The 10,728-nt window shown below is 48.5% G+C and overlaps 1 protein-coding gene across 2 annotated transcripts in view; it reads left to right on the forward strand.

Annotated features, from left to right (window-relative positions):
* NOTCH1 (notch receptor 1) overlaps positions 1–7,166 on the forward strand; it is a 44,139-nt gene extending 36,973 nt beyond the window's left edge. For both annotated transcript variants that reach the window (XM_075716041.1, XM_075716042.1), the window contains exons 26-34: positions 408–836; positions 1,635–1,783; positions 2,399–2,615; positions 2,970–3,060; positions 3,337–3,502; positions 4,242–4,537; positions 4,884–5,031; positions 5,144–5,241; positions 5,697–7,166. In XM_075716041.1, the coding sequence (XP_075572156.1) occupies positions 408–836; positions 1,635–1,783; positions 2,399–2,615; positions 2,970–3,060; positions 3,337–3,502; positions 4,242–4,537; positions 4,884–5,031; positions 5,144–5,241; positions 5,697–7,166 (3,064 nt within the window). The remainder of the gene's footprint in view (positions 1–407; positions 837–1,634; positions 1,784–2,398; positions 2,616–2,969; positions 3,061–3,336; positions 3,503–4,241; positions 4,538–4,883; positions 5,032–5,143; positions 5,242–5,696) is intronic.
* The last annotated feature ends 3,562 nt before the right edge of the window (positions 7,167–10,728 follow it).

Raw genomic sequence — 10,728 nt, forward strand, 5'->3', positions numbered from 1 at the left:
GAAGAGCAGCCAGAAAACACGATGATGTTAACATCCAGGCGTTTACCAAACACTGTCTTTGGCAACAGCAGGAACTTAATCCCAGATTCCTGGACAAACTCTGGTCTGAGTAACGATGCTGTGTCCCCATGTCTTCTCCGAGTCACAGTAATTTGTCCCTTTTTCTGGCATCTAAATTGCAGCTTATAAGTTAACAGCTGCTATCTTTCACTTGCAGAGGTGAATGCTTCACAGCGCTGCATGGAACAGTTGCCTTCTATGTAAACTGGCTTAGCGTCTATCGGGATGAAGAATATTTATACAAAAGAGAGGTCCTTGTGGACCACTGCTTATTTTCTCAGCCGATAGGTAATATGTGCAGTACTTGGTCTAATTCATCCTTCTGCCTTTCTTTTTCTTCTGCCCAGCCCTCTGTACGATCAGTACTGCAAAGATCACTTCTCAGATGGTCACTGTGACCAGGGCTGCAATAATTTTGAGTGCGAATGGGATGGTCTGGACTGTGCAAACAACATGCCGGAGAAGCTTGCAGATGGCACGCTGGTGGTGGTGGTCCTCATCACTCCCGAGAACCTGAAGAACAACTCTTTCAACTTCCTGCGGGAGCTGAGCCGCGTGCTGCACACCAACGTGGTCTTCAAGAAGAACCCCAAGGGAGAGTATATGATCTTTCCATACTATGGCAATGAGGAGGAGCTGAAGAAGCACTACATCAAGAGGTCAACAGAGGACTGGTCAGATATGTCTAGTGCTGTCATCAACAAAGTAAAGAGCAGCCTCTACTCCAGGGCTGGCAGAAGGCAGAAGAGAGAGCTCGATCAGATGGACATCAGAGGGTAAGGGGGACCAGTGGGTTCCTTTTTCACTGAGCCGCATTTGTTTTCTGTGTTGATAATAGTAACACACTATAAAGGGAAGGATGTGGGCCAGATAATTGTATTTAGACGTTGCTTTCTGTGTGAATAGAAACCGGATTTTGCTCTCATGTGGGAAAAGCGAGTGATCGCTCAGGAATCCCTGATACAATGCTGCGCCGACTCTCACGATTGAAGGAGTCCTGTGTATTGTTGGAGCTGGGGCTGGGCTGGGTGGGACCTGGAAGCAGAGGTTGGCCTGACCGACTGTCTGACTTCAGGAAGTCATTAAGTTAAGCCTCAGTTTCTCCCTGGGAAATGCTTTCTAGAGCTTTGTTGTAAAACTCAATTACTGCAAACTGTGTTTGGAGATCTTTTGTATAAACATATAGATCTAACCTTTTCCCTCTCTGTGGGCTCAATCAAAAGCCACCGAAAGCAAAGGAGTTAGAGCAGTGAATCTGATGTGAAAAGATCTGAAGGCTCCCAAACAGCATTATTTAAGATACTGTAGTGTCTGGGTAATTTTAAAACATTGTGAAGCAGAGAATCCCTTCTATTCCTGTAGATAAGGAGTTAGATTTCACAGTATTCATTGAGGCAAATCCAATAGACCATGAGTGTGAGCTGCAGGGCTTGGGCCACAGGGAAGCAAGGAGATGGGTTCCCACCTTCTAATTCCCACTGATGGGGGGTTAAGGAGGGAAGGGAGACAGGGCTCATCTGTCTTCCCCGTGTAGTCATTGCTCCGTGTTTCTCATTGACTCTTCTCTCGCACAGATCCATCGTCTACTTGGAAATTGATAACCGCCAGTGCATCCAGTCGTCTTCCCAGTGCTTCCAGAGTGCAACCGATGTGGCGGCGTTCCTGGGTGCCTTGGCCTCCCTTGGCAACCTGAACATACCCTACAAAATAGAAGCCGTTAAAAGTAAGTATGGCTGGTCGGCTGGGGAGGAGAGACAGCCAAAACTTTCCAGCCTTATGCATGTTTAGTTATCTGTCAGCTGGCTGCATTTGAGCACAGTCTGGTTTTAATAACCTTGCGTTTTCTTTTTTAAGTCTGTTCTTAAAACAATTGCAAAAACGGTTTATTATTTTTGCTTATTCCAGGTTTATTTCAAAATCATTATCACTATAAAAGTTACTAAAAAAAAAAAAAAAAAGAAAAGAAAAAGAAAACCCAACCAGCTCCAATCAATCAGTGACATGCAAGGAGCTGAAGTTTGTATCTTGAAAATCCCCCCTAAATCCTTTTGTCTTAACAGCTCAATGCAAGCGCAATGATTTGAAGTTTGCTAATCCTTTTCCTTAAAGGAGAAAAAAGTGAAGCTGTCTCCTGATGCAGGCTGGCTTGTGCAGCCGAGAATTTGCCGATAGTTTGCAATTCTGATTAATAGCGTATAAAATGACCTTATTTTGGGGGGGCTGATTTAGATCAGACTTAGGTACCTCTATTAACTAATTTTCCTTCATTTCCACTCTGTCACTGGTTTGCTATGCAGCTTAATGTCTCAGCATCTCTTTGTGCCCCACTGTTTTGTAGGTGAAACAGCTGAGCCCACGAAGAACTCCCAGCTGTATCCTATGTACGTGGTGGTGGCTGCGCTGGTTGTGCTTGCTTTCATTGGAGTGGGAGTACTGGTGTCTCGTAAGCGGCGCAGGGAGCATGGGCAGCTTTGGTTCCCAGAAGGCTTCAAAGTGACAGAGTCGAGCAAGAAGAAGCGACGAGAACCACTTGGGGAGGATTCTGTTGGACTGAAGTGAGTAATTTGCTTGCTAACCCGTTAAAGACGGCGCAGCGGGGCTGCTCGGGGCTCTTCTGAAAGAACCCGTTGGAGTTTTGTTCTCTAGTGCATCGTATTGGCATGGCGGGGAGGAGAAAAATCAGGTTTCTTAAAGTTCTGCATGGGGAAAACAGTGTTCCCATCTGGAGGAGGTTTTTAAATGCTTTGTGGTCCGTTTACACTTGGTAAAAAAAATGAAAGGCAACCTGAGGGGAACCTCCTGGAAATTGCCTTGATTCTTCTTTTAGTTCGTGCATGTAGATAAACACCGTCCATCACAGACTAGTTCCTGCAGAGGAGCTAATTTTTTGCATGATTTTGTTTTTAAAGACCCCTCAAAAATGCTTCAGACGGCACACTGATGGATGACAACCAAAATGAGTGGGGTGATGAGGAGACCTTGGACACCAAGAAGTTCAGGGTAAGGTCACTGCCACGTTCCCTTTCTGTGCTGCAAGTAGTCGCTCGCTGGGTTTTGTCATGGAAGGAGCAGAGCGCTGCGGAAAGCAGCAGAGCGGAGGGACCCTCGGGAGCCCAGTCTGCTCTGCGCATCGCTGCTGCCTGCTCCTTTGCAAACCTGCGTGTGACAAACGCACCTTTGAGACTTGCAGAGCTTCCCACTCTAGAACCCAGCCCCTTCCTCCCAGCCTGACCTGTACGCCTTGCTCGGTGCTCATTTCCCGCTCTCATTCCTCAGTTGGAGGAGCAGGCGATGCTGCCTGACACGGACGATCAGACGGATCACAGGCAGTGGACCCAGCAGCACCTGGATGCCGCTGACCTGCGCATATCCTCCATGGCGCCTACTCCACCACAGGGGGAAATCGATGCAGACTGTATGGATGTCAACGTCAGAGGTCCCGGTAAGGTGGACTCCTTTCACTTCTGTGCTGCTTGTCAGCTAATCTAAAATCCTCCCTTACCCCTTGCAGATGAGCGGTCCCAGACAGCCCTACCTGTCTCCATTGCTAGTACGGAATCGCTGCTAACTGTTCTGCATTGCATGGTTGCTGTTGTGCATGATTTAGGATAGACCTTGTCACGTTTTGCTTTCCATGAGATCTCTTTTGTTTAATCACTGAGACGGAAATTAGAGAATACAGAAGAAGTACCTATTAAAACATCCAGTTTATCTCTCTGCCACTCCTAGATTCCTCTCCTCTCACCAAACTGCACATTTCACAATCTTCTTTTTAGGTTCTTAACTATATTAATACTTAATAGGCTTTTAAATTATTACAAATATTTGGTCTTCCCCAGATCTGTGAAATTTTCCTCTGAAATAATAAAAATATTTAAGGCTGCACTGTACCGTACTCAAGTTGGCTTTGAGCAACCTTTCTTATAAATTGCACCTTACACGTTAGTGCGCAAGCTAGCAGATGAAATAGGAAAAGCAGTGAGCAGTGAGACACCACTAAGGAATTTCAGATCTATATCAGAGGAAGGATATTCGTGTTTGATGTTTAGAACCAGTCAGGAACTCAGTCTTGATGCACCCACGAGAATAAGCATCTATCAGAGACAGAGCATCTTGCTGAGCCTCCTGCATTACAGAAGGGTAAAAAGCCTTTTTTCACTGAGTTCCCCTGTGCTTTTCAGATGGCTTCACCCCCCTCATGATCGCCTCGTGCAGTGGAGGAGGGCTGGAGACCGGCAATAGCGAAGAGGAAGACGATGCTCCTGCTGTCATCTCAGATTTTATTTACCAAGGCGCCAGCTTACACAACCAGACTGACCGCACCGGCGAGACGGCTCTTCACCTGGCTGCCAGGTACTCCCGCTCGGACGCTGCCAAGCGCCTGCTGGAAGCTAGCGCAGATGCAAACATCCAAGATAACATGGGCAGGACGCCCCTCCACGCCGCCGTCTCTGCCGATGCCCAAGGAGTCTTCCAGGTAATTGATCCTTTCGTCACCAGTCTCGGGGTTTTCCGGGGAAAGTACTGGTGCTACGTGTTGAGTCAGTGACACAACTGAGCTTATCGCAGGGTCACCAGCTTGTCCTGGCAAGGTGCGGGGTGGGAATGGGGAAAACTGAAGCCCCTGTTGTCTCAGGGCAGGGCACAGCAAAGCAGCAACCCCATAGCTGCCCTCGGACATGCAGCCGCAGACTGGGAGGGGGGACTGGAGGGCCAGCCTCCGGAAAGGCGGTTGCATGTCCTGAGACCTGGGTACCTGGAGTGTCTGCTGTCTGTCCCTCCTAACGTTTGTGTTTCCTGCGCTTTGGCCCTTGTTGCGGCAGATCCTGATTAGGAACAGGGCAACCGATCTTGACGCCCGAATGCACGACGGGACCACTCCTCTGATCTTGGCCGCTCGCTTGGCTGTGGAGGGCATGCTGGACGATCTCATCAACTGCCACGCAGACGTCAATGCCGTGGATGATCTAGGTACTGCAGGCAACTAAAACACGGGCTCCCTCAGAGGTGGAAGGAAAGGGCTGCTTGCTGTTACTCTTACCGCTCGCTAATGCGTGTTGTATGTCGTGGTCTTCCTCCATAGGCAAGTCGGCACTGCACTGGGCAGCTGCTGTGAATAACGTTGAAGCCGCAGTAGTCCTCCTGAAGAATGGTGCCAATAAGGATATGCAGAACAATAAGGTAGGGGTCTCCTGGGCTGGCACAGGCAAGGAAAGAACCATTTGGGGAGTCTGTTAAAGGGTAATTTTTGCCTAAAATACAACACTGTCTGGCACTGAGACTGATTTGATTGTTCTGCTGTGAATGAAGCTGTTGGATTGGGCTCAAAGAAGCATTGTGGGATTTGGTCCTACGGGTGATGTTGAGGGGCCGTGCAGTGCTTGGTGAGCAGTATGGTACAGCGTTAGTGGGGCCGTCTCCTCACACATTCTGGGTCACACGTAGGGTTCCTGGTTTAATACCGGTGTAAGGACATGGCTCAGCAGGGTAGGGACAAGCAGCAGCAAAACCTCACCAGAGGAGAGATGATTACTGTCTCTGCCACCCAGCTGCATGGTGTTGGGCATGGAGCTCAGGATAGTGTTAGCCAGGAGAATCTGTTAACTTAAACCTAACCGTCTTTGCTGGGTTTCTAGGAGGAGACCCCACTCTTCCTCGCAGCCAGAGAAGGGAGCTATGAAACCGCCAAGGTCCTGCTGGACCATTTTGCCAACCGCGACATCACGGACCACATGGACCGGCTCCCACGGGACATCGCCCAGGAGCGGATGCACCACGACATCGTGAGGCTGCTGGACGAGTACAACCTGGTACGGAGCCCACCGCTGCACAACGGCCCGCTGGGGGCACCCACGCTGTCCCCACCGCTCTGCTCTCCCAACAGCTACATCGGCAACCTGAAACCTGCCGTCCAGGGCAAGAAGGCCAGGAAGCCGAGTACCAAGGGCCTGAGCTGCAACGGCAAGGATGCCAAAGACCTCAAAGCCCGGAGGAAAAAATCACAAGATGGAAAAGGATGTCTGCTTGACAACTCCAGTGTGTTGTCTCCAGTGGACTCCCTGGAGTCACCCCATGGGTACCTGTCGGATGTTGCCTCTCCTCCGCTGATGACCTCTCCATTTCAGCAGTCCCCTTCCATGCCTCTGAATCATCTGCCAGGCATGCCTGATGCCCACATGAGCATCAATCACCTCAACATGGCGGGGAAGCAGGATATGGCCATGGGAAACTCCAGCAGGATGGCCTTTGATTCAGTGCCGCCGCGTCTGTCTCACCTCCCCGTCTCCAGCCCCAGCACAGTGATGAGCAACGCCCCGATGAATTTCTCCGTCGGCGGAGCGGCCGGTCTGAACGGGCAGTGTGACTGGCTCACCAGGCTGCAGAACGGCATGGTCCAGAATCAGTACAACCCGATGAGAGGCAATATGCAACCAGGGGCGCATCAGCAGACGCAAAACCTTCAGCACGGCATGATGACCTCCCTGCACAATGGCTTGCCCACCACGAGCTTGTCGCAGATGATGAGCTACCAGGCCATGCCCAACACCCGGCTGGCTTCCCAGCCTCACCTGATGCAGAGCCAGCAGCTCCAGCAGATGCAGCAGCAACAGCTCCAGCAGCAAAACATGCAGCCGCAGCAGCAGCCGCAGCAACCCCAGCAGCAGCCGCAGCAGCAGCAGCCGCAGCAGCATCACAACCCCAGCTCCAATGCGAGCGGCCACATCGGCCAAAATTTCCTTGGTACCGAGCTGAGCCAGCCCGACATGCAGCCAGCGAGCAGCAGTACCATGGCAGTCCACACGATCCTGCCTCAAGATTCCCAGATGCTGCCCACGTCTCTGCCATCCTCCCTCGCCCAGCCCATGACCACCACGCAGTTTCTAACTCCACCTTCCCAGCACAGTTATTCCTCCCCCTTGGACAACACCCCCAGCCACCAGCTCCAGGTGCCCGACCACCCTTTCCTAACGCCATCTCCGGAGTCGCCGGACCAGTGGTCCAGCTCGTCTCCTCACTCCAACGTGTCCGACTGGTCCGAGGGCATTTCCAGCCCTCCCACGAGTATGCAGTCACAGATGGGACACATCCCCGAAGCCTTCAAGTAAAAGACGGTGTTTCAGAGACGCTGGCACTCAGTGGGAGTTAGAAGGTCGAGGGAGATCTTTTTTAAAAGGACATTGGATGCTTTTATTAAAGGATCCTTTTTAAATATGTTTTTATTAAAAAAATAAAAAGACAAATTAATTCCTTTTTTTTTTTTAGTATTTATTTATGTACTTTTTATTTTACATGAAAACACTGCCTTTTTATTTATACGTTCTATTGTTAAGAACTCAATGTGGGACACCAGTTGTGTTTCAAGACATCAAAAAATTAGGTTGTCATAGGACATTCTCTTTTGTTTGGGGGGGTTCACTGTGTTTGATTTGAGAGGAAATGTCTATGTAAAGCTATAAGCAGCGATTTGTGATTCTGAAATGCCATTAATTTATTTTTTTCTCTTTCAACTCAGAAAGAGAGGTGAGAAAGAAAAGGGGGAGGAAAAATTGACTAAGAATACCACTCCTTGGGGGGGGGAATTAAGTATGAGCAGATTTTTGAAATGTACTTTAAAATGTTTCCTTTGCTATTATATCTGAGAGGACATTTTATGGTACCAGTCATGAATCTTTGTTTAAATTTCAGTATTATATAGTTGTACATTTGCCTTGATAATAGAAATTTTTGTTCTCTCTTGTTTTTATATATATAAAAATATATATATTTAAATGATTTTTATGATTAAAAAAAAAATCAGGATTATAGACCTGTAAGAACAGGTTCTAAGCATAAAAAACCCCTACAAAACATGAATACTGTCCCCCACCAAAAAGAAGTGTATTTGCCAAACTTTTAAGAGAGCAAGCCCATAACTCTGGAGTATATACCAAACCCATAACTGTGGAGTTTATACACAAAGGAGACTTAATTTTACTTTGAATATCTTTACTGTTTTTTGTTTTCGTGTTTGCATTTGAGTAACTGTTTAAGAAATAAATGCCAATATAAACTTGTAAACCACATCCTTATTTTAAGGATGGCCTGCCTATTTTAAAGAAGGCGTGTCTATTAATGCAGACAACCTGAGTGAGATTACAAAGCATTATAACACTGCCACCACCGAGTGCTCGCCCGTATCCAGCTCCTCTGGCCGCGCGATTGCTGGGTGCTCAGTGGAAAGCACTGCCGGTTTTGGTGGGATGCTGGACTGGCTAAACAGGAGGGCGAAGGACAGCACAGCTGAGTCTGTGCTGTGAAATGTTAACATTTTGTTCTTGTTAGTCTGGAGTGACGCATCTTTTTTTATATTGATGTGCACTCTTCCTGTGTATCATGTAAAATATAGTATAAGCCTGTGGCAGATTTAATGTTTGTAAATATGTTTTTTTTTTAAAGAAAAGGTGGATTTTGTTTCAAAAATCTAAATGAGCAAGTCTTAAATATATCATAAATACATCACCTTATAGAGGTGTTGGAATATCACTCACTCGGGTGCAAAGGCAAGCAGACACCCTAAGACTAGATATGCGTATGGGACAGGCAAATAGCGAGCAGTTAATCAAGAAAACCTAAGAAAAGGGTTCCTTTTCCTTGTTCCTTTTTATTAGAACACCAAATAAAACAGATATTTCTCAAGGCACAGCGCCTTGCTGAGCACTCATCTTAGTTAACATTTCAGACCATTGTTATTGTGACATGCCTGAGTGATAAAAACATCACGTGGTGTTGAACCTTCCTATGTTTTATAAACTAGAGTGTAGTTTAAGGAAAGATATCTTCTGTAATAAAGTTATCTACATGCAAAGTTGTAGTTTGCAAAAATGATGTATTTTTTTTGGTTAACTGATTTGCAATAAATGATGCTTCTGGGCATCTAGATTTTACTAAAACTGGAACTTAGTGTTTTTGTTATGGGTTGGTTGAAATCTGGGCTTGAGACCCGCTGTCTTTCAATACGGCAGGGCTGCCCCTTGGCACAAAGTACCGGCACTTTCCTAACGTCTTGTTCTCTGTGTTAGGGCCTTGGACAATTAAACTTTCTCCTTAACTCGTGCAAAACTCTCACCGACTTGAGACGTCTGGTCTGAGCAAGGCAGGAGGGGCTCGGCCAGGAGGGGCTCTGCCCAGGTAGCCCGTTACCGGTGCTGTGGATGCTCCGACGTCCTCTCAGGCCTCTGCCATTTGGTCAGGATCTAAAAGGGGAAATATTGAAAAGTTGTTCTGAAGAACACCACTCACGCGTGTTCAAAGTACTGTATTCTGGCACTTTAAAACTTTGCTTTCTGATCAGTGTTTTTAGGAGCATTTTCTGGCTGATGAGGCGGCCCAGGGTAAAAAAACGGCCACGTGCTTTTAATTACCTAGCGCCTGTACGAGTGGTGTGAAGAGTTATGTATAGTGCCTCCTACTTCACACACAGCGCTGAGCACATGGCCGGGCTCTCAGATGCGGCGGCTTGCAGAGATAGGAACTGGGAAGCCATCCGACGACACCGCCGAGCGGCAGCGGCACCCGCGGGAAAGTTTCACCAACGCCACTGCGGGCACAAGCACCGCACAGAAACGTTTGCTGCCCTTGCGGCACTCGAGATTTTTAATGTAATTTAATTTAATCCTTTCTCTTCCCCACAGGGCCTCTGTAGTCCGAATGCAGCTGCAAAGTCCCCAAATAACTGGATATAAATAGCTGAGCCGTGGACCTCCTCCCAAATCAGATAAGCCTGGTAACTCCTGGAATGCTGGTATTTTCCACTCCGCGGCCGGGGAGGGAGTGGGCATGTGTGTACATGTCCTCGATATCCAGCCCCAGACGGATTCGGGGCTGCCAGACATTTGCTGCACAACCGGTCCGAAGCCGGTGCCGCAGCGGTGGCATTTTACGTGCCACCCAGCAGCAGTGAAACACAGCCCCTTCAGAGGTCAGGGAGGTGACGTGCCAGCGTGCGCTCCCTGCAAACTCCATGGAAAGGGGTATTTTAACTCAGGACAAATCCCTCTTCCCGCTGCAAAATGTGGTTTACCAACGAGGACCTCGTTACCCCAAGGGACGCCCTGGAGACGGGCTTCCTGAGACGTGCTCTTCCCCCTAGTTGTGTCTCGCTGCATCCCATCTGGGATACGCTAGATGAAGTGCGTCTGCCTTCACCGTGCTTCGCACATGTGCTGTCCATGAACCACGTCTGGGAACATCCAGCCGTGTTCCCACGCAGCCCGTCCTTCCAGGCTTCTCCCGCACGTACGCGTCCCAGTGCTCGTGCCCGTGGCTGGCTGCAAGCACGGCGTGCCTCCGTGCTGCCGGTGAGACCGGGAGATGCTCGTGCCAACGTGAGGCATCGGTAAGACTCTCTCCTATCTGGTCTAGTGTGCAACACGCCGGTCACTCATGGTCAAGGCGGGAATTTGGCCTGGAATTGATTAAAAAACAGGGGTTATGAGGATGTGCAAAACAACATGACATTGCAAGAGGCAGCTAAACGCATGTGGCTCATTTAAGAAGTGAGGGGCTGCAAAGCACGTAATTTTCCATGAGGATGGGTCAGAGGGCCAGAATGAGGAAAAAGGGGGCTAAATACCAGGGAAAGAGGCAAAACAAAAAGGTCTGCATCGGCACATGGATAAATAACTAATA

This window comes from Pelecanus crispus, chromosome 9, assembly GCF_030463565.1.
Source record: "Pelecanus crispus isolate bPelCri1 chromosome 9, bPelCri1.pri, whole genome shotgun sequence".
Taxonomy (NCBI): Eukaryota; Metazoa; Chordata; class Aves; order Pelecaniformes; family Pelecanidae; genus Pelecanus; species Pelecanus crispus.